Below are 25,739 nucleotides of genomic sequence, written 5' to 3'. Positions count from 1 at the left end.
GTTATCTTTTGTGGATATTTCAGTAGTTTAACTCGGTTCTTACTTATGGGATGTTGTAATTTATTTACTTTTATATATTGTTTTTTTTGCTGTTTGTTAAACTCAGATTTATGGATCTTGCATATCTTATGTATTCAGGCTTTTACATATGTGATTTGGAGACGAATTTTAATGAGTTGTTTTAATACGGAAATTATAAGAATGACCTTAAACTTCTTCCGTGTTTTGGAAGTTCATTTAAATATTAATAATCAATTTTGAAAATGTTGTGAACTAGCGCTAAACATTTCCATTTTATTTCTACAATTTCATATTGTGCAAATTTCATAAATGCACTGTGAAGTTAAATAGCGCAGGTTGAGTAATGGAGACCACGCCAATCATCAAAGTTATTATTTATTATAGATAAGTTATTATTACTAGTTATTATTAGTTATTATTTAACACTTGGCAGTGGATTTTAAAAATACATACGATTTGTTTCTTTTTTAAATATTGGTTTTTCACGAAAACATTTTTTTATTGCTTTCTCGCTTTCTTTAAAGAAACATTTCACAGAGAAAAAAAGTATGGTCCTATTTACCAGAATATGTCAAATTTACCATATTTCTCGCTCTGTGGGAACACTAAAAAGCTCGGTTATTTTTTATGAAGCTCTTTGGTAACGAGTTCGGTAAAATTAGCAATAAAACATGGCTTTACAATATGTAAAAAAATTTGGTAAACGTGGTAAAATTTGGTAATTTGATAATGATACTTTGGAGCATGTCATAACAACCATTTATTTAGTGAAATTTTCTTTTTTGCTTGGAAAATTCTTACTAAATATGTGGTAATAAGAACTAGAATTTCCAGTAAACTTTTATGAACGGAGAAATTACCAAATGAATGCTTTAAATACCATATATATTTTTGTTCTAATTACCAGAATCATAATTTTTCCTTTTTTTTTCTCTCGCCAGAAAAGTCATTTTAATACAATTTGGTGATTTTATCAGAATTTTTCCTTCACATAATTTAAGCCTTCTTCGACAAAAAATTTCTGCATAGCAGGATTTTAAATAACTAGTCAGCAACTTAATAATACATTAAAACTATAGATTAATAGAAACATTTAAAAACAATCTTTGTACCTATTTAACTTGAATTACAATTGTTCTAATCCAATTAAACACATTTAAAGACTTTTCTACACATAATTATTTGAAGAAAACAATATATTTTGTATGTATTAATTAGCTAATCTAAATATTTCTTTCTTCTTATATATTTACTCGGCTGAGAAATGCATTTAAATTGATGCAACGTTTTCCTTAATTGAGATCAAATACTCGAGAATATAAAAGGCATAAATGCTCTTATTAATAGTACAAGGATTCGAAACATTGCATGAAGCTTAATTTAATTACAATGTGACTCTGAAAACAATATGTAAGGTAAACAAAGATCTTAAGGTGATGTTTGTTCTCTATTTAAAGGACTAAGCGAAGAAACTTATTTTGAGACAGAATTTATATTAATTTTCATTAATTATTTCCTGCAAATAACTATAAAAGTAAAGAAGCAATTGAGACAGGAATTGTGTAAATTATTTGTATTTAGAAATCTTTCGTAGAAGAATAGATTAGGAAATATTGAGTAAACATTTTAACTTGTTTATAGGACTCCGAGTGAGTTATTATATTATTGGTTGTTCTGATTATCATTGTGTTTAAATGCTTTTATTTCGATTGATCAAGCAATTAGTTATTAATATTGCACTTTCTCTGAAATATTTATAATAATTTTTGGTAACAACATAAATTGTTAAAATATGATTAATGAATTCCTTTCTGTTAAAGTTTTAATGGCAACACTGTGAAAAATTATTTGTAATTTATAGCAAAATTTAATGCCACCGCGACTTCTAGCAGTTTGGGAATTTACAATAAAGCTTTTGTTTTCAATACTATAGCAGACTTATGTAAAATTTTTAACAGAATTGCCGTTTCGAAAATTACAGCGTACTGACAAAAATTTCACAAAATGCTTTGAAAAATACAGTAAACTGTTTCTGACAGTGCTGTGAATAGAACGGCACACTTCAGTTAACTCCTACGCTGCTGTTTCTGACAGTGTTGCGCACTGTCCGTAACAGCACGCTGTGAACTTACATCTGTAAACTGAAATAATGACTTCATTGTTTAAAACAGCAACTTTGTAAATTTTACACCTGTTTCTGACAGCAAGTTTTCCTGCAAAATACATAGGATTATTTAGTAGTGCATGTAAAACTGTATAATGGATTATGTACACAAAAATAGATAATTAAAATGATTTCTAAAAGCATAAATAATGTCATGTGAATAGTTGTGTAAAGAACAACACAAGTGAAGTAAATATAAATTTATTGTCAAATACGACATTTACACACATTAATAATACAATATTTTCAACTTAGAAAAAAATTAAAGTATTTTTTACATACAATTACTTCAATTTACTTGATATACCATACAGCGGCAATTAGTATATCATCAATTACTACCCTAGCATGTTTGACTTAAATATTCAAAAATGTATAATTTCAATTTTTATTCGATCAAAATTTTCATCTGAATCTGAAGTCTAAATTTTTATTCTACTTCATAAACTGATATAAAGGTGAGCATAAGTATTTTCTGAAAGTTATCCATGTCTGAAGCTCGAAAATATTCCTTGGTCTCCATAAAAATGAATTTACAAACCTGTTTAAAAAATGTATTAGTCTTTTGGAAAACAAAACACACATTTTATTCTTGAATTAAATGAATTTGGGACTTTATCCTATCTTAATATACATTGTACGACCTCCCTTATGAATAATTATAAAAATTCTTATTAGAGTGAGTCAAAAAAGACAAGTTAGGCAGAAAAGACTTACCTCACAATGGACATAAGCAGTCAAAACGAGGAAAAACAAAATCTTTTCTAATCTCTGCTGACCAAAGCGAAACTTAAAACATAAAAGTCTGCTTAGTTACAGAAGGAAAGAGCGAGTCGCTAAGGCAGTTATGAGAAACACCCACAAGCTTCATCAGGCTGCAATTAAAATGGTTTTGGTGTATTCCTCTCACTTTCCTTACCAGTGACAACAGATTTCGATATCGTTTTTTGTCCTCTCAGTGAAAATGGTTATTTGCAACACTACACTCTGTGTATGCTTTGGGAAATTTGATAAGGAATTTAATAGCAAAAAAAAAATCGAACGGCACCTAAAAAGAACAAAAGTTACAAAATATTTTCACTCCTTGTTATTGACTTTCACTTTTATAATCGGTTAGAATAGTAATTTGAAATAAAGACAGGTATGTAAGAGGAACAGCGATTAGATTATAATATATTACAATATAAATGGAATAGATAGGTATACGCAGTATATTAGTAATACTATATGTACTTATTGACATGGACAAAATATATAGTAAACCGTTATATCTTTTCACAATTTAAGATATTTTTTAGTTTTATAATGGCAGAATTAGCTGCGGTTGTAGTTGTATGGTATATTTTAAGATTAGGATGAAATCAGGTTCAAGATCATAATAAAATTTTTATTCAGTAAAAGTAGTACAGCAAGAGATACAAAATTAAAAAATATTTTATGCCAAAGACATTTTAAGTGAAATAATAATTTTTTTTATAATAATATCAGCAACGACAGGCAAAGGAAGATAATTCCTTTATGACCCGCCTAATCAAAATTGGTAAAAGATGCATGGTTGGCGATTTTTTAAAAGATAAAATAGCCATACAAAAAAGCCAGCCCCAGTAATCAATATTAAATTTAAAATAATTTGGCTATGGCTAAACACCAAAAAAGATCATGAGAATTAGTATAATCCTGTAAACTGAAACATTTTTGTGGTAAGAGAAATAAAAAATAAAAAGTTACAAATAGATTTTGTTTTCGATTTAGTCGCGACAGTGAATTAAGGAGTTTTACATTTTTATTGAATTAAAAAATTAGCCGTTAGCAAGGATTGCTAAGAAGAGAAAAAAATATTTATATTAGTTTTATATTAAGTGTAATAAAAATTAAATAATTGACTTAAGTTAATTAAAGCTCTATTAGGAATGCTTAAATAATTTTTTTATGAAATTAAAGATATTTTAAAAGCTGGGAAATATGTAATGACTATGTTTGTACCTTTTCTCAAATAAATTTTATTTGATTCAAAGAAAAGGCAAGCTCATTAAGATAAAAACTATCATTTACAATTATTTTAGTAAAATTAATAATTGAAGTAATCCATAATAATTATCTTTATTGTTAAAAATTATGCGTTCTATCATGCTATAAATGAAAAGAACAATGCACCAATAGATTGAGAATAAGGGTATAAATCTATAAAAATAAAACTTTATTACAAACACGAGTGTGGAAATTTAAGACTATGACCGATCTTTAAAACAAATGAAATGTTTTCACGCACCATGAAGAAAGATTAAGTCGTCACGACATTTTAAAACTATAAAAAGATCCATTTTCGCATATCGCTTTAATTCATATGATTGAAATAATTGATTTGCATTAAAAGTCATTTATTGCTGTCACTTTGTTTTATGCTTCGGTTTTTTTATTGATCAAGTAATTTTATGTTTGCGTGTCTGATCATGTTTGATAGATAAGGTGGGTAATGATTGCTTGTGTCGCAAAAACAAAAACAAGCTGTCATTTTCAACTTACAAATTTTGGTTGTTGTTGTTTTTAACGTAAAAACATATCAATTTCTTCTTACATTTTTATAGAAACAATGTTGTTTGTTTAGGGAAAATATGTGAGATTCAGCAGCGTTTTATTTTAAATAAGCACCATTTTAAAGAAGTTTTCATGATATGTTAAGAGCGAGGAACATTTAGCTCTCATATATCGGAAAACAAATCTGAAATAAAGGTATTTGGTTCTTTTTCTTCTATATTTGTTTCAATTTTCGCATTTAATTGTTATCTAAATTTAAGAACACATTTGTTGAACAGTTATTTAAGTCATATTACAATAAAAGTTTTTTGTTTAAAGAACAGTAACAATAGCTTAATAGCTTAATAATTATTATAAACTTTGTTGTAAAGTATTGTATCAGAAAACTATCGTTTGCAAATTTGAAGCATAATTATTATTTAGCAGTTTTATATTGATTATCATATCGTTTGCATTTTTTTAAAAATCCTTTATAGAATTCTAGTTAGAATTGATTTAGTTCAGTTTTCGCTTTGTTCTACCTGTCACAAGGTGAGCTTCTGTTTGTTTTCTAGAGCTTACAAGGTAAGCTATTTCTTTAGAAACATATTAAATATTTTCTTTTTATGATAGATATCTTTTAATTGTTTATTTAAAGAAATTAAAAGTTTTAACTTAGCTTTTAACAGTGCTGATTAGTGTTACCGATCAATATATTTTATGGTTAAATTCATTAATTTTACGTATTTTAACATTAAATTTTATTCCTTTTTCTTTTCCAAACAATGTAAATCAAACATCATCGTAATTGTTAATCACCGTATTTCTCAATGGGTTGCTTGCAGGTGACGTAGTGTGGGTATTTTGATTCTGATTGGTTGTTGAAAGTGGCATTTGTTTAAGTTATCAACTGTTCTTTCTATTCTATTTCGATTAAGCAAAGCTAAGTTAAGTAAAAAGCTAAGTAAAGCAAGTCTAAGTTAAGCAAAATACATAGAAGAGGAATAACTAAATTTTAGCAAATTCTATGAGTGATATGGCGTTATATTTGATAAACTTCACGTTAATTAACATTCTAACTTATGTGAAGTGATGTAGCTCGACTTAAACGCGCCATCTAGTTTATAAGCAATCAACTGGCGCTGAAGTCATAAGTCACATATCTGTGTATCAGTGATCGTCTTCTTCGCGAGTATCCAATTAGCAGTAGTCATTTGGTGTAGATAATAATATTTGAAACTAAGGAAGAACGTTTTATGTAATTAAGCATTTGTTATGAAATTACTTAGATTAATACTGACGCAGTTTTTTTAGATGTGGTTATTGGGTGAGATTACGACAAACAAAAAGAACTAAGGGTAATTATACTAATGGAAAGTTGTGTAAAAATATCATTTAAACAAATAAATTAAAAGAAATTACCAGCTTTAACAAAAATGTAATAATCTTGATAGAATTTGTTTTTTTTTAAAGTGTTTGTGCTAAATGCTAAATTTTAGTACATTTTTAATTATATTAAAATAGACTTAATGGCATAGATTAATATTTGAGATAACAGATCTGAAATTTCTCTTGATTAATACTGAATTTAATTATTTTTCTCAAAGCAGCAATTTTATTAAGTTTACCATCCTAAGAAATAAATTTCACGGACAAACTTATCATTTAAAAGCTTTATTTGTATAAATTATATTGAACTTAATTTAAATTAACATTTTTATTTTCTATCTATATTTATCAAATCGCTTCTAAATAAATCCCAAAATAGCTGTTTTTATCGTAATCTGAAGGATTTAGTACCCATCTGGCAAACACTGCAAGATAGTCATTAACACTAAAAACTTCGATATAATACATTTATCTGGGTTTAGTTTTCAATGCAACTTTCGACCATATTTATTAGAAAACATAAAATTAGCATTATCGCATTCAAATAATCCCCAAAATAACTGTTTCATCGTAATCTAAAGATTTGGCACTAAACTGGTAATATCTGCAAGATAGTCGGCAACATAATAAGCTAACATGCAGCAGCTTAATCTGAGCATATTTGAATGCAACTTTCTGCAATATTTAATAAAAAACAGTAAACTAGCATAATCGCATCCAAATAAACCCCGATATAACTGTTTCATCGTAATCTAAAGATTTGGCACCAAACTGGTAATATCTGCAAGTTAGTCTGCAACATATTAAACTTACATATAACAGCTTAATCTGAGCTTATTTGAATAAAAATTTCTACAATATTTTATGAAAAATTTTAAACTAGCATAATAGCATCCAAATAAACCCATAAAAAGCTGTTTCATCGTAGTCTAAAGAATTGGCACCAAACTGGTAATATCTGCAACATAATAATCTAACATATAACAGCTTAATCTAAGTTAATTTGAATGCAATTTTTGACAATATCTTTTAGAAAACATAAATTTAGGATATTTCATGTAAATGAATACACTGGTTCAAATAAATTAAGACAGCCAGTTTATAATTTGGAATCCCCTCTTCGACGGATAATGACAATTTCATCCCTACGTTGCTATGCAATTTCCTATTCTTATAAAGTGCTCGATTTCTCCTCTGCGTTTATAACCACTATACTAATTCTCCCTTACTAAAAGCGACTATTGCTAGAAAAAAATCTGAGAGCAGCTTGATTAATTTTTGAATGCTGACATAAGTGCCGCGGTTGACATTCACATTCTTTAAGGGAACAGAAATTATTGTACCTGTAATAAATTAAATTAAAACTTTACTATGTTACTTAAAAATAACACTTTTGACATTCTTTATATGCATATATATTTTAGAGAATCTCACATATTTTGGAGCATTTTAGACTTCGTTAAATCAAGATTAATATTCCAAAACATTTTATTAATGAGCCCGATTCAACTTAGTTAATGATGCCAGTTTCAAGAATATTCTTTAGGGATATGTAATGAAAAAAGTTCAAAAAATTTCAATTGAAAAATTAATCTCTTAAGTATGTTGCAACACTCTGTAGCAATTAAGATAATGGTTTGTAAAATTTTCTGAAAATAAATGGTACCCATGACTTATTTCTTTTTCATTTCCGACGGAAATACTTTTTTTTTACAAAATATATTAAGCAGTGCAAAATATAAAGGGCAGAGATTAATTTTAATCTCTCGTATTCATACATTTAATAACGAAGAAAACACTGTTGCCTAAACAAATTTATTTCTCCTGGTATGTTTAAAACTCAAAACAAATAGCCTTTTTTTTGACTAAAAAAAAGGCTTTAAAAATCTAGAACATTTTATAGCTGTAATAGAAAATAATTACATATTTAGAAGAGATTTTTATTTGATTAAAATATGTTTTACAGTGCATTGAGCTATCATGAGTTTTTAGCTTAAGAAAGAATCTTTGCAAAATCACTGAACATTAATATTTAATTTTATGAATAAAGGATCAGCTGTAATTATTGAAATTGCAATATTTTTTAATGGTTATAAATTGTGATTATTGTGATAAATATTTTACCAAAAATAGCATGTTTTTTTCCTTAATAAAAAATTGAGGTTTCATTTGTTTTTAAACATACTCCAAGCATCAATGGAAAAATATATTTCAACGGTTTTTATGATATTGAAAATAATAAACTTTATTTAAAGTTCTTTTTGCAAAATCAGGACTCTTAATTTTATTATCTAAAACTTCTGTGCATAATTTAAGGTAAGGAAAACTATACACACCATTTGAAATAAATATTTTGATTTCAATTTAGAAAAATTCCAAATTTAAATTGCTATATTTACCGATGATAAGTTACTGTTTTACCTAAAATGCATTCTTGAAACAGCCCATTGGAGGCAAGGGGAGTCGTGAAGGCTAAGGATCCACAATTTCGTGACCAACGACATGATTGTGGCAATGCTGTCAGCATTAGGCACTGACCGCCTTTACTTCCCAAAAAACCTGGTACCCATCTAAAGTTGGGTAGGCTTCAAGTCGCCAATGAGGATCGAACCCCAACTCTATTTACAATAACAGCCCAGTGCCTTAACCACTGAGCCACCGTGACTTCTATCTAAGTACTTTATTTAAAGAAAACATTTTTTATAAGTAATTTTGTGTAATTGATTAGAATAAAAAGTACGATATGCATGTTTGTAATACATCTATTTCAATGTGAAATAGGAAAATAATTCAAGAAATCATCGTTTCTAAAATTGCTCTTTAAAGTTTAAATGTAGTTAAGATCATTAGTTAGTCGAAAATATTGTTTTTCGCAAATTCATCAAAGTTAATTTTCGGGAAATAAACATACATTTTAAAATATGATAGATGAAGGTATTAACCTTATTCTGAAAGGAAAAATATGTAAGCAATAACTAATTTGATTTGAAATAAAATAAACTAACTTAACAGTAAGTTAAAACAAGCGACTGAAATAAAATTCTCAGTTGTGTTTACAAGAATAAACATCACATCATTAACATGAAAAGTTCGGCATTGTTTTTGGACGGCTGGAGATCAATAAAAATTGTCCACTACTTAATTGCAAAATAATATCAGAATTTAACTATTTATTGATCTAATTTCGGTGCAATTAATAAAAAATGCAGTGAGCGTAAAAAGTCAATGAAAGTGAGCGATGGAGTTTTCTCTTTAAGATTGCCTTAGAAAGCACTATATGAAATTGATCTTTATTGGTAGTAACATGTTATTTTATTTATAATTGCCGTGAAATAGAAAATTACATAATAAATTTACAACTACCTTACTTCTATAAGTTTATTTCATCCGTTTGTAAATAAAAGTTATGAATTTTTCTTATTATGCTAGATTCTGCTACAATTCAGCCAGTGTCCTCAATATGAAATGTTTTAATTCAATTTATACTTTGACTTTAAATATTTTTTTAAAATGTTATTCTAATAATCAGTGTTCATTCTGAATATAAAAAAAAAAGACTTAGCAAAACACTATAACAAGATAAAGCATGCATTAAAAGTAGTAATTTGGGCAAGTAACGAAAGAATTTTTTGAAAAGTTTATGTTAAAAAACAACAACATGCAAAATAGTTATATAGATTTTGAAATAACAGAAAATATAATTCATATATTTTTTAATATAATTTATATATTTCTTATTTATATATTTAATAATTCATATATTTTTTTTAATTGAGTATATTGTTTTTCCATTAATTTGTAGACAAATTATACATTTTAAATTACAATGTTTTCAAGGAATATTGATTATGCCGCTATAAAATAAAAGTAAAAAGCAAAAATATATACGAAATATCACTAAAATAAATAAAAAGCTCCAAGTTTCGATGTTACATAGGAGCATCGATGCTGCATTACCAGAAACAACGTAAAAATAAATCCTAATTATCTCTAAAATAGTTAAAATGATTCAAACAATACACAAAAAAGAATAAAATGACAAAGATAGATATGGCAGTAAACAAACAGAAAAATAAAATGAAGGCAAACAATTACGAAGACAATAATTAAAATTACTATTTTTCTGCTGAAGATGTAATGCGAATTGAGTGTTCACGCTTTAGATTAATATTGTAACTTATATACATTTTATTTATTTAGTGATGTTTATTTACATTGTTTAATTCTTCTTAGTTTCAGCTATAGTTTACCATAAATATTTTATTCCATTTGAAATATAAAATTATTAAAAAAAAGAATTATTAAACACGGTAGAATTAAAACTGTTTTGAATTTTCAAACAAAAAGATATGATTACTTTTATCAGAAATCTTTTTATTTCTCATTAAATAAAAGCTGTTTAAAATTTGTATACTTTCTTGTATGTTTTCTTGTTGTTGGATAAAGTGATTTTTAAGAAAATAAAACAAGTTATTTGTCGCATAAAGTAAAATTATAAAATCTTACAATAAGTAAAGTGCAACTTCTAAATAAAATTACAAATAAAATATAAACAGTAAATCAAGTGTTCATTTATCTCTATTCAAACAACAGGCACGTAGAAAACGTAAAAGCTAGTCGCAGCCATCAAAATTTATAATGAATTAAGATGTTTTCCTTAAAGATCAAAGAAAAATAATAAAAGGAGTGACATTTTTTATTTCTTTTCTTTCCTTTCTTTCACCACTTTTGCTTCACAAGGGAAAAAGAAAACAACTAGTAGGGGAATATTGTTGTACTAACTCGCCAAACAATTGCTGGGAAGATTGCTTCATCAAGCGAAATACTGCTTTTCAAACGATCCATTTTATAGAAATAAAAAGAAACAAATTGTAGCTATTTTTCTAAAATCGTTTGAAGTTCTTGGGAACCAGCTGCACATAAGAACATCTGTTGGACGATTGTAAGAAAAGAAAGACATTCGCGATTTGGAGTAGATTGTTCTGCAAGAATACTTTAAAATTTTCATACGTAAATATAATTTTTTTTTCGTGGAACGAGACAAGTTTGAAAAGAAGAGAGAAAACGAATAGTTGATAAATAATAGTTCTGAAATTTCTCGTGTCGAAACAATTTTTTGACAAAGTATTATCTAGTTACTGTAATCGAATGTTTTTGTATAAAATAAATTTTCTGGACCGTTACAGCCACATATTTGAATGGAATTTAAACGAATGAAGAATTTTCACAACTATATAGTTTTTAAACAATAAGGAATAGTAATACTTTTTAAGGGATTACTGAAATACTCTTAATCTTGGACAAGTTCCATGATGTCACTTACAATAAATGATATAGCAGCAAATATTTTATACCATAGTTAGTATTAAATGACTTTAATTAATAAAGATATAATCATTTGTTATTCATTTAATTACATGAAATGATACTTGCTGTATTATTATTATTTTTTGTTACAGTGAATTTTTGATTTCGTTCTTTTGTGATAATCAAAAGAGCTTAATTATTTTTTATCATCTATTAATCAGGTGATAATTCTTTATTAGTTTGCAAACATTATTTCCTAGTAAAAAAAGTACATATTTTTAACAAATTAAATGCAATACATTAAGCATATTCACTAGGAAAAAAATTCGGGTAAAATTACCTAATGACATTCCTGTTGACAGAAACACACACAAAATTTTGATTAATGAAATCAAAATATATGGTGTTCAAAACATTCATTTAGTATTTTTTTCTTCTTGTATGATAACGATTTATTGGAAATTCTGGTTATCAAAATTAAAGTTCTTATTACAGCACATTTTCTAAAAAATACATACCTGGAAAGTAAATTTATCCAAATAAGTGATATTTTTGCCATGTTCTAAGTTATCATTATAAAATTACTAAATTTTACTACATGTACCAAATATGATCACACATAATTAAACCATATTTTATTGTTCCTTTTACTAAAACCATTACTAAAAGTGCTCCGGCAAAAATTACAGCGATTTTTAGTCGTCCATACAACCAGAAACACGGTAAACTTTACCATATTCAGATAGTTTTGGCAATAATTTTTCTCAGTCTTGTAAGAGAAAAGTAATCATGCTACCGGAATGCTTAAATTTTAAGGATTATATTTATTTTTTTTATATACTTACCCTTTTCTTCTTCTTATAATCATTGTTCGGAAGTTTCGACATAAAAATAAATTCTGGCGAAAAATATTATTATTGAATTTCTTATTATTGTTTCACGTGTACAAGTAATTCATCTTATCTTTAAATTGTATATCATGCTCATTAATTAGTCACCCAAAATCTTATTTATGCTCTATCCAAATATATGGCAGCAAAATAGCGTTATTTTTCCTAATATTTAATATCGAGAAACGTTATTTCAGTTCACAAATGGACGCCAATAAAACTGCCAAGTAAATTCTTGAGCAAGGGATTTAGTTATCTATACGTATTCAAGTTAGTTTTCTATGCAAATTTAGTCACCCGTGCGTAATAAGTAATAAAAATTGATTGTGCGAAGAGAATATTTTTATGGTACATAAGTTTAAGCGAACAATTTCAACATTTGAAAAATAAGAGCAAAGTCGATTGTGATGCAATTAGGGGCTTCGTAATAGCAAACAGGGTGCACCGAAAAATACTAAACAGAGATAATTACATCTAGGATTGCAAAGTTAAATTAATAACACTTTGTTTATCACTTTTGTCTTCAATTTAGCAAAGCACTTAAAACATGCCTTTAAATAAATAATATTAATAAAGACCAAATTTTTTATTGAGAAAGTTATTAAATGATTGAAAGCCGGTAATTTTACCAGAATTTTCTTCCTGTATGTTTCATATTGAAAGTTGTGTTCAGTATCTTAAGTTTATTTGATAAGTTAAATTATATGTTATGAACATAACACTAGAAACAGGGGATCAGTTTCCCATTAGGTTTAATCCCGATAAAATGAATGAATTGGGAACTATATCTGTAGAACCAAACTTATGTAATGCAATAAAACAATTGAAATCCTTCGATTGAATATTTTCTTAAATTTTGATGCAACAATCTGTTGACAGAAATAAAAATGATTGAGAAGTATACGTGGTGGTTGGTGAACGAAGCGAGCAGGAGACGGCGCCTTCTAGTGACAATACCTTCATGTTGCCTCGTTCCTTCTAGTTAAATGTATGATTTTAAAAAAACGGATTTTTTTTTATGCACATTTCATTTCTTTTGATCTGAAATAAAAGGAACGAAATTTTATAAAAAAAAAATAAGAACCTTAATATCAAATTGATTTTTCGTTATTATCATGATGAATAAGAATATCGAAGAAAAATCAAACCCCTATTTTTATTTTATTATTTTTACTCTAAAAGCTTTTTAAAAGCTCAGATGCCACCGCGTATTTTCTAAGAGAATACAATCAAGGTGAGAGTGTTGAGTCAAGAGCTTTTTATTATTTTTTTTCTACTTTTGTGTTGAAAATAAAATTGCTTTAAAGCTCTCACCACATAGAGGGCAAAAGTGTTTCCTATTTCAAGAAATTTCAAGAGTTTTCGAAAATTTGATAAAATAATAGTAAAATTTTCTATATTGATTTTTGTATTATTGCTCTTCAAAAAAATATAAATAAAATCGCAATTTAAAAAAAATATATTTTTGAAAATTTTTCTTAGTTAAATATTTTTTCGCTATGTAAAAAAATATTAACACGTTTAGTTTAATCTTTCCGTCAACTCAGATCATGCTTTTTTGTTATTATTTTGTGGGGATCTTTTTCTGGATTTACGAACTTATATTAAATAATTTAGGATTTCATGTATGGTATGTATTGTATACGATTTAATAATAATCCTTATTTCCGTTAATTTTCCGTTTAACAGGGACATTTAGTGAACATAACTGGTAACTCAATTATTCTAAACACGTGAGCAGTTTTTTATTAAATATGATGAGATGATTTTTTTTTTCATTTTAATTTTTTTTTCATCATTTTTTCTTAAAAAGATTTGTCTTCACATTTAAAGATCACCTATTTTAATCCGTCCGTTATTTCAAAAAAATTTCGTTATTCCAATTTTATTACACCAGTTACAGATTTTTAGTTCTTTTTCAGAAGAATTTTTAATGTTTTGTTACAAATCATACATTAAAAATTTAAAACTTTTAAATAATCATAAACTGTTAGATTAAACAATAATCTAACGGTGATTGGCATTAATATTAAAACTTAGTAATATTATTTTATCACCAACTGACAAAAAGAGACAAATTAATCTCATATATTTTGAGACGTAGATATCAAGAACTCCAAGTAACGCTTTCAAATTCATCAGGTATATTTGATAAGCAAATTTCATCATATAAATAATAAATTTCTCCAAACAATAGTGAAAAAGAAAGATTTTAATACACATATTTTGGTTTGTAATAATAATAAAAGTTTCAAAAAATGTTGCTAAAGGAAGCGAAGTACCCTATAACAAATTTAGCCTTGTTTCGGCTTGGACATAAAGTGGCTCATTATGAATCATAAAACATTTAGTTTTTGTTTTCATAAAACACTTAGTTTAAATAGGGGTACAATCAAAATTTTGATTGGTTTGGTGATTAACATTGTATTAAAGCTGTACTAATAGTTGTTCTAGGATTGATCATTATTGATGAACTGAACAATGTGTTGATGAGCACACTACGCAAAACTGCCTCCCGCACCAAGCTCCAAAACTGCATAACTCTCATGTTTCCAAAGTGGAAAACTTTGTCGACTTTAATATCACTGGGAGAGTTAAAAATTAAAACGATAAATGAAGTTTAATCAGATATCCAAACTTAAGCACGAATATTGAACCCCGGTTTAAGACGTTGTAGACGAAAGCTAAACCCACCACACCACCTGGGTCACAAAACTTTAAAAAAATAATCTAACGGTGATTTAAATAGGAGATACTTTTATCACAATCATTCATAATTATATTAATAACGAGTAAAATTAGAAAACAATAACTTTCTGATATAATAAAGCAGTCTTGTTTATTATGATTGCAGTTAAATTAAGTTATGATTACAGTCTTGTTAAATTATGAGTACAGTTGAAATAATGGAATTACGTTTTTTTTATTATTTTTTTTTTAAAAACATGTCTGAAGTTATATTTACTCTTCTGTTTGTCCTTAATGTGATATTTTTTGCAGGTTTTGGAGGATTTGTTTATTTTTGGTTATTTGACGAAATAAAATGAATTGTAGTACGAGCTTTCGAATTTTATTTTCCCTACTGGTGGTTATGGTATGCTGTTTTTACACATCACAGGCTCAAGGATCAAGGTATGGAATTCTTTTAAAAATTGAAATTCAGTGTATTTTTGCATAAAAAAACTTCTACGTGGTGTACTGTAAGGACTAACTTTAATTACTATATTTTCATATTTCTAATGCAACTTTAAGCCTTTGTTATTTAAATTTTTTTATGAAGCACAATTTTTAATCCTCTGTAAATATACTTAAAAATTGGACATACGTGCTTAAAACGTAATATTTAAAGCTTACACTGTAAAATATACCGGATCAAATCACGGTAAAAAGTACCGGCAATCAGGGTGCTTTTACCGTGAAATCCGTTTTTACCGGAACATGTTAACGAATAAAAAATCTTATTCACCGTAATTCTTACGGTAAATAATCGTCGTAAAATTGCTTAATCACTCTAATAAAGTAAATATTACTGCAAAATTTACTGTATAATATTTCACGGTAAAAATGGATTTTACGGATGATGCACCCAAAGTGACGGTACTTTAAACCGTAATTTTTCATATCTGTGTCTAAATTGTGAAAGAGGCTTTACGACTGAGTGGTGCTGCTATCTCTGGGATTCAGAGCTAAATTTCACTCTCACCTTAGCGGTGCTCTCTTTTCGTTCCTTCCCGATTTAATTTACAAGGCCAATGGTTGGTGAGCTTGGCTTTTCTAAATGTCATAAGAAACACCAACAACAGTGCTAAGAAAGTCCAGGATGCGTAGCCAAATTATTCAACAAAAATAAGCGCCTTTTAAGTCCTTTTCAAGCACTCAAAAGATATTTTTAAGTAGCACTTTAAAAAAATATCATAATTAGGCAGGGTTGGAAAGTTTTTGACAATTGACTGTTTTATCATGTTCTAACCGTCATGCCAAAAAAAGAAAAACCTTTTGGCATTGTTTTTGACTATTGTCAAAAATCATGAAATTTTGAATCATGTAAAACGAATGGCGTTTTCATACGCAACGGTCTGACAATACGGCGAAATGGATTGGGGTTGAATTAATTGTGAAAACGTTGAGTAGAACGATCTGCACTGTATCTTTTTGCATAATTCGAAGCGAAAATCATCATAGTAAACGGAAAAATCTCATTTTGAAAAAGGGAAAAATTAAGCACTTTTTAAAAACGCCCAATGAAAAAAGCACCTTTAAGGGCTTTTAATAAACGAAAATAAAAAATAAGCACTTTTAAGCACTTCTTAAAATCGCTACGAGCCCTGAAATAAATCAATATTTGGAAAAATACTTTTAAATGGTCTTTAGCTAAAACTAGATTTAAAGATTAACGATAAAAGTAATAATATCTATTAATAAAAATTTGTGTCCTGCTTAACAAGATAGCAAAATTGCCTTAACCAGAAAACTAGTTATAATAAGATATTTTTAATAGGCATGTGCATTATGAAAATGTGAAGTTTTTCAAACTTTTTGTTCCATTTTTTCATGGAAAAACTGCAACTATTAGCGGTGAATATTTTCCCACTAATATTCATAGCACGCTAGATAGCTATAAAACACTTTTGACAGAAGAACGAATAAAAAAAAAAACGAAAAAAAAACTTTAACGGAGTATAGCAAGGGAATCGAATTCTCCGAGAGAATTCTTATATTGAGTACCACTAAATCTTTACGACAGAGGGGGGGGGGATTCGGTAAATTTGCTCATGAAGGCTGTTCTTGCTTCCGGTCTCAATATTTGTTTATCTTTTTGTCAAAATTTGGAAGCATAAGAAAGGGTGTTCTTTAATGGATGTCGTCTCGAGCGAAAGCTTCAGTTTATTGAAGTTTCGTTTTTTTTTTCTTTTTCTTTTTTGTAAACAAATGTGCGGGGCAAACAGAATAAAAAAAAATTGCAAAATATGGAGAAGCTATGAATACTGAGAAAAAGATTCAACATTTTGAATGAGCAGAGTTTGATGGAATAATATATTTTTGCGAAATGAATTGTAATATTTGTTGTGAGTTTCGATTTTCAATTTTTAGTTTGTTAGCTGAGCTAGGTATATTTATCTTTGGAATAAACAGTTTACTTTTCAAAATAACCGGATTGATTTTAAATTGTCTTCGTTTGCTTTATTGAAACAAACACAAAAGAAATGGACATTTGCATGGCATTTGTTATATTTTTTTAAAGTATAATACTTATTAAAATTGATAATTAAAATTAGTCAATTCCATGCGGTCTTCGTAGTTTTTTCTGTACTTCTATGTAAAATTGTAAAAGTAAAAACTTCAGAATTATACTTCTTTGTGGACAAGAGGTGATATCAGCGTTTAATTTAGTAAGTTTATTTTATGTTATTATTCATAGCATCCATCAAAACTCGACATTACGTAAAATATTTATAGCGAAAAGATGTTTTTGATCAAAAAAATAACTATTTAGTTTGTAGGTTGTACAAGATGTAGTAAAATACCGTTAGAATTTTCATTCTAAAATTACTGTAAAATAACCGGGGCAGCAGTTTGTCCATCAAATTAACCGTAAAGTTTACTGTAAAGAACATTTTTTCCTTACGGTTTTGAAATTGTTTACAATTAGAATGGTTAAAAAAATCATAAAAACGAAACCATATGCTTTATTAACCATTTACTACTAGCATGGTTTCAAAATCACAAAAAAATATTTTACTGGACATTGAAGCTTGGGTTTTGGTTCGGGAATGGGCATCAGTTCATGAACCGTGGAATGTGGTTTAATTAGTTTATCTGGTTGTTTCACTTGTCGTGAGAGATGAGAAATAATAAATTTTTTCGTGTGAATTAGTTTTATGATGCTGCCATCTATGCGTGAATGAAAGTGTCATAATTTAATAGGCCAGAGTCACAAATAGGGGAGTGCAGAACACTGGAAACTCTTCATGTGCTGAAGGGAATGAAGGAAATAATGTGATGTCAATGTTAATCTAACTCCCATTTTGTCCATCGCGGGATTGACAGATTAGTACTCTCGGATATAACATGTACTCATCAGCAATAAGCTAAGTTGTTTCATTAGATGGGCCTAGTAAGTAAAATGAAATTCTGGTTGCTTAACCGTATTAGGTAAAAAACAGTTAATAAACGCTTTTTCTCACAGTTAATAGTTTAAATATCATCTTATTTATGGTTATTAGACTATTTTGCTTGAATATGGTAAAATAAAAATTAAATAAATTTAAACTTAAATAAATTTATTTTATAAGTAAATAATTATTATATAAATAACTAAATTTATTATATAAATAAATTTATTTTTCTGAGAAATCTCCTTCAGTGTGCTAATCAGTTTTTGTATGCTGTCACAAACGTAATATCTTTAAGCTTAAAAGATAGTTTAAATTATAATTTATGATAAAAATATAATTTTCAAATTCAATCTCTTCTAACTTTTCTAATCTCTAACACTTTTTAATTTAATTATTTATTTTAAGTAGTACGAGTAATTTCATAAAATGAAAAGTCAACAAATGCTATTTAACTTTGCTCAAAAAGCTCTTAGTGAAGTTAAGTTTAATGCATTTAAATCAAATGACAAACTAATTGAGCATACAACAAAGTATTTATAATTTTTTAACCTTATTCAATGAAATAGCTCGCATAATTACTAAAAAACGCAATAAGATTTAATGTAATTAAATTAATTAAATTATTTAATAAAATAGTTTGTTTAATAAGTAAGAAAGGCAATATTATTTACTCTATTTTAATTAATTATTATTTGAAAGGAAGCTACATTATTTATAATTTTTCGAACTTTATTTTATGAGACAGTTCACATGATAAGTAAGAACCGTAATATGGTTAAATCTATTGAAATTATTTTGTTTGAAAATTCGCGTTTCGTCACAAATCACGTGATTTTCTAGAGAAATGATTCTCAAATTCAACGAAATATTACTCAAGGATTGCTAAATCGTCAAAAGCGAGAGTTTAATTTCTGAGATTGTAAGAAACTTTATTCTGGAGAAATAAAAAAGAATCTTTCTCTCTAAAGTAAGACATTAAACCATAATGCTTTGCATGATATTCAATTCTAAGTGTTGCCGCTGTTAAATATACCATTAAAATATCCAGTATGCTCTTTTTTAAAGCTCAAACTTTACAATTAAGCAACGAAAAAAACAATTAAGCGAACAAACAAATAAGACCTTAAAAGCAACTTACTTACTTACCAAATATTTTACAATACTCGCGTTTGGTTTAATTACTCCTGTTATTTAAGAAAAATGAGGTCATTTAAGTAGGTCTTGTAGAAATTAAGTCATTGTAACCTTAAAGTGTAAATCATTACAACAAACAATGTAGGATTTTAATGCCTGGCCGAGAAATAAATATTCCATTCTCTTATTTTTTTGAGAATGTGTTTGAGCAATTAGAGTAAGTTTAAACATTGTGATTTTAAGGATAGCTTGAATGTAATGTTTAAGCATTTTAAGTAAACAGCTTTCTGTTCAAATTAGGTTTCTCTTATTAAATTTGTTTAATTAAATAAAATATTAAATATCTATCTTTTTAAGTTACATGTTATCTATCTTTTTAAATCTAAAAAAAATGTTTTTGTAACCATGTTGTAATTGCTTATCGAAGTTGCAAATGTATATCACTTAACCTGCTTAAAAGCAATCTGATAAAAACACAATAGTTAAATTCAATTTAAGCAAATTCATTTATTTCAAATGCAGGTTTCGAAATAAATCTTTGAAATAAAGCCAAAACCATAATTAGGTAAGTTAAAATGAGAGTTTTTCAGTAACGATATGAGAAGGGAATAAATATGCGATTTTTAATGATCCCCAGATCCATAGATTTATTTACGTTCAGAACAAAATGGTAATTTTAATTACTAATGGAATAAACATGAATTAACATCATACATATTTAGCATAATTGAGATATTTGTGAAAGTGTTTTTGCCCATTTTTGAGCATTTCATAGCAAATATATTTAGATAAAATTTATATTTTGAGCAAAAATTCTTCGAGTTCTATCAGTTTAAATAAATTTAACATTACGAGCTAAAAAAATCTTTGAATTCTGAATTATTTTTTGGAATTTGTAGTGCCAATGAAAATAAAATAGAATTTTATCAGCAACAACTGCCGAGATAGCAAGGCTGGTAAAGCTTTGGGCCCAGGTAATTTATAATGAATAATTTGTGTATGTTGAATGCTAATCGTATGTACAGAAAATAATTATAGTTATTATATGTGCGTTTTTTGGGTTACTTTTGAGCACCTTACATCAAATAAACTAAGATAAAGTTTATTAGAGTCTATAAATTTAATATTTGAGCTTAAACTCTTTGAAGTTTTCTGAGCTAACAAGTCTTTTATACTAAATCTTTAATTATACGTTTGAGTTTGACAGACAATTTAAGCAGATTTTAAAAATAAATTTTTGACTATTTTTATATGAAGGCTATATTTTGATTTTATACTCGTATTATATGGATAGGCTAGACAAAAAAAAATGCCTGAATAAAGATCACATAATAAATACTATTCAAGCTAACATATATTTACATCAGAGAAGATACTTTCGGTCATTTTGAAATCAGGTTATTCCATCTTTGACGTGTGTTAAGTAGATTTCTAATTTGGTGGGATTGGCCTGAACAAATGAAGCGTAACTGAAAAACTAAATGTTCTAATAATAATAATAAATAGGCTATTTTATTACCGTAAGTATTATTTTGTTTCGTAATTCACAATTAGTTTCTGTTTCGCTTCATCATTTCGCTCCAAACAGTACAAAATGTGTCTCCCATGACCCCTATTTTAAGATGGGATAACAGATAGGGCTTTGGGAATCTCCTATCTATAACCCTGTTACAGAATACCGTCGCTGGGATAGCCTGGGTGCTGGGCCCATGTCCGAGAGTTCATGGGTTCAAACCCCGCCGGCCGAAGACTCCCCGTGTAGTAAAGTGACTAATGCACGTTAAATTTATCGAGTCGCAAAAGTCTTCCATGTTCCCATAGCAAATCAAACCTCTCAGGGTACTGGATTGGAGATCGATCATTCTCTGATTCAGGTCAAAATTACGATCTGTGGATGAATGAATGGATGTATGAATGGGTCCGCCCTATAAACGGGTGTGACGTATGGTGTGGCAGAAGTCGAATTCTTAGCCATAGATGGCGCCACTGGAAAACAAGAACAATTGCACCCCCTCTGCCTAAAACAGGCATACGTCAACAACAACAACGGATAAGCCTAATGTGGCTCTTTTCGTTTTTTGTTTCTCCGAAATTCGAAAAATACCTAACTGAAAGTGTTAAGTATTTCTAAGTTTCATAATTTGATCCAATATAAGGGCTTATTTAATAATTGATGTTTTAGCCTTATTAAAACGCCACTGAGAAACAAGAAACGCACACTCTGCCTTAAATTTTCTCGGTTTGCCCGTGTGGCAAGTAGCATTAGAAACAACAACAGAATACCGTATGCAATAACAATTTTAATTCGGTCATTTCGAAGTCACTAGACTTAAGCTAATGGCTAGGTGATTGAACTCCTGCTATTGGTAAGAAAAAAAAACGTTGACTAACTTGTTTCTATAGAGATCAAAAAACGTAGAATGACATGTTTTCTGTTTCCATAGATACATGCATGAGGACGAGGGTAAATCTCGTAATGGTAACTCAATATCAACTATTTGGTTACGTTTTGAACTCAGCATAAGATTCAGTACATTTGCACCTTTCATTCAAACGTGGAATATCTCATAGAAAATCTTGAATTTCCTTAGTTTTATAGAATTTTCGTTTTATAGAATTCTATAAACTTTCAAACTCATTAGAATTCTGGAGAATTTCGAACATTTCTGTTTCAATTTTAATACATATTGCATTAAAAAAAGCCCATTATTTGTATTAACTGTTCTTTTTGTTCTTTTGTTATTATTTGTATTAACTGTTGTTTGTTTGAATTAAATGAATAGAGTAATCTTTAATTCAAACAATTTCAAACAGCTCTTCATAAAACTTAAAATAAAAAGAAAATCCCCTATAAATAAAGAAAACCTAAAACTTTCGGATTTAAACCGTTTTTCGTCTAAAAATGACCACAAGTTAAACTAGATCTCTAAATCTTTAACTAACGATCAGCTTATAATTTATTTACTTTTTTTTTTGGAAAACTCTTCTTTCTGCGATATTTTTCTAGTTTGAATCGTTATGATAATAATTTCTTTTTTTTCTTCTAAATTCCACATACTTTAATCCCTTTTTGTTCCAATAAGGATGGCGTCTTTAAATACACAGTTAGAAAGGAAATAGAGTACATCGCCATGCTTCAAAATTGGATATATACTGGATATAGATATATTAGGAGAACATTTACTTCTTATTCTCAGTGATATATATTTTTTTTCTCTAGAAACCAAAGTAAGCTTATTTTATTCTGAAACGGTTAGCTAGAAAATATATACTTTTTGATTGTCTTATAGCTATTACGAACAACTTCAAAAATTTAAGAAAAGACAAACAAAGTAAATTTTCTCTATTCGTAAATATAAGGATTTAAAATTTTTTTAAAAATTTTCTGAGTTTTAATAACTCCGTATTATTTTATTGTAGTATCTGTCGTTTCATTCACTTATTTTCAAAGCAAATCTTTTTAAATTATTCCTAACAAAAAAAAATACAAAAAACAATAAGTGCAACATTTATATTCAAAAATAAAAATAAAAAATCTATTTTCATCACAAACAGTGCTAAGTGCTTCAGTTTCACAGCACAAAATTTAAATGCTCGTTCTGTTTGTATAATATTCTGGACATAGTAATATACTGCATATAAGGGTAGGGGAGAGTGGGGTCAATTATAACAGGGTACGATTGTAACAGAGCAAATATTTCGAGTGCCGGGTTCTAGATTTGGTTCCTAGGTGGCGAAGAAGGTGTATTTAATAAATCTACATGTACACCCCTGCTGGCAACCATTTTTATGTACTTTTGAAAGAGTTACATCACAAAAGATATTTTCACGCTACGTAAGTACTTTTTTTGGTATTAGAATATTATATTGTAACAAAGTAATTTTGTTTAAACAAATAAAAATTATTAACCGAATATGTAAGTGGACACCTTAATTAACATTTCAATAAAAAAAAATTTATTTTGTTAATTAACTAGCATTGTTTTTAACAAATGAAGCTGAAATGGCGTCTTGGGGACAATTGTAACAATAAGTAAAGGGACGATTGTAACAGCTGAAAATAAATAATCTTATGTTTACAAACCATTACTTAACTCTTTAAGAACCACCAATAGTTTCCTATATCATTTATATTATGTTGCATGTGCATTATTTTATTTGTCACCTTTCACAGCATAAATTAAAATTTTTAACCCCTTAAAGTTAAAAGTTTAACCCTTTAGGTCTCTGCTCATTATTATTTTTACTCCTAAAATATCACTACTATTTTGATCAATAAAAAAATATATCACAACTATGATAATATGTATAATTAACTATGTTTTAGTTGAATTTATGAACTGTTACAATTGACCCCGTAAGTGGGGACAATTGTAACAAGTGCACGACTGTCAAAAATTGTTAATAACTAATATAATAACATTTAAAATAAGGTATATTTTTTTTTTCTAGTAGAGGATAGTCTACTTTACTCGTCTGTCAATTAATACTAATAATATATTGGAATTTTTGTCAGTTAAAAATAGTTAAGTAAAAAATGTTACAATTGAAAATTGAAAAAATGTTACCCCACTCTCCCCTATAGTTAAAGTGAAAATCTGTACATTTAAAAATATATTGCTTACATTGAGCATTCAACGTGTTTGCTTCAAAATTAAAGAAAATATATTTTAATAGATATTATTAACTTTTGTGTTTGTGAAAATTATTTTAGTTATGAAAGAAGTTTTAATTACTCTGATTTTGTAGAAATATGTTTTGTTCAAATAACTTATTTTCAATACCTTCGTAATTTTCTTAATTTATATTTGTGTTTGTTTTCAGGTTTTAATTTTATTTTTTAAAAACTGCTTACATCTGAAAAAAACCTATTGAATACCTAATAACATAATCTAAATAGTAAACATAATCTAGCAAACATAATCCAACATTATTTAATATTTATATCTGTTTTATATAAGTGATTTGGGAAAAATAAATTTGGTATGAAGAAAAATTAAAGGTATACCTACTCGCATTATGGAAAATTTTCACAAAATTATTTTAAAGTTGAAACTACCTAAGAGATTCTAATTTATCATTCGAGTTTTAAAATTCCCTCGGAGAATTTATATATGTATTATTATTTGGTGCAGCAATATTAGCAGCTTTACTCACTAAGGAAAAAAGGAAAAACAATTAATCCTTAATCTCTCTGAAAGGTTTTAAGATTGTTACTTAAATCGAAAGTCTACTTGTTACTGAATATAATCTTTTTTCATGTAGCTGATATCTATAATTGCCAATTACAGTGCTTTTTTCAAGTATTAAAAAAGTAAGAAGAATAGTTTCACGCAAGAGATTCCCTAATTCCTCCCAATTTTTCATTGTGATTTTTTATTATTTAGTCAACATTATTAATTTACTTTCTAAATTGAGCCATTTTTAATGAGTTTTTTTTAATAACACACCAGATCAAAGCCATATTGTATGCTCTTAGAAGAGTAATTTTACACATGCAATAAAAAATAATAATACATTTCGTGTTAAAACAAAATTCTTACACATTTATTAATGTAATTTACTTTAATTTAAAAGTCATTCCCTTTTTATTCAATCAACAAACTTTATATTTTACTTAGAATTTAATCCACTTTTACATGTTTGTTTGCAACTCTTTGAACTAATTATTTTTATATTTTAATTTATGACCGTACAGGTGTTTTACAGCCGACAAATGTTAGGCTTTACGACTATTAATGTTTAACTCAGTCGTGTAGTAATTTTGAACCCAATACAGTAGTTAAAGGAACTCGTGGATCAAACATAGAGACAAACAAGCACTAGTGGAGGATTATTTGAGCACTCGTGTAGGAAAATTGTGCGTAGGACTAACCCACAATTTCTAGACATAGAGATTAAAAACTACGGTTTTCACAGTAATCCTAATGACAAGAGGATTCTATCTCAAATTGTAAGAAAAAAGTCTCGTAAAATTGAGTATAACTGTGTCAAAATAGATGGGGATTGAAAACTATGGTTTTTAACCAAGAGCCTGATGACAAGAGGATTCTGTCCTGTACTGTAAAAAAAATTTCTCAAAATTGATTATAAATGTGTCAAATTAGCTTGGAAACAAATACAGTAAATTCGCGATAACTCGAATCTGATAGGACTGACGAAAAACTTCGACATATCGGAAGTTCGACTTTTTTATAAGGTTAA

The 25,739-nt window shown here is 27.7% G+C and overlaps 1 protein-coding gene across 1 annotated transcript in view; it reads left to right on the top strand.

Moving 5' to 3' along the window:
- The window catches only part of LOC107449698 (diuretic hormone class 2-like), an 82,052-nt gene that overhangs the window by 35,318 nt on the left and 20,995 nt on the right, over positions 1-25,739 (top strand). Inside the window, exon 2 of the mRNA XM_071177836.1 lies at positions 15,286-15,417. Coding sequence (XP_071033937.1) covers positions 15,329-15,417 — 89 coding nt within the window. The 5' untranslated portion in view covers positions 15,286-15,328. The remainder of the gene's footprint in view (positions 1-15,285; positions 15,418-25,739) is intronic.

This window comes from Parasteatoda tepidariorum, chromosome 2 (assembly GCF_043381705.1).
Source record: "Parasteatoda tepidariorum isolate YZ-2023 chromosome 2, CAS_Ptep_4.0, whole genome shotgun sequence".
In the NCBI taxonomy this organism is placed as follows: domain Eukaryota; kingdom Metazoa; phylum Arthropoda; class Arachnida; order Araneae; family Theridiidae; genus Parasteatoda; species Parasteatoda tepidariorum.
This window is presented reverse-complemented; position numbering and strand designations above follow the sequence as displayed.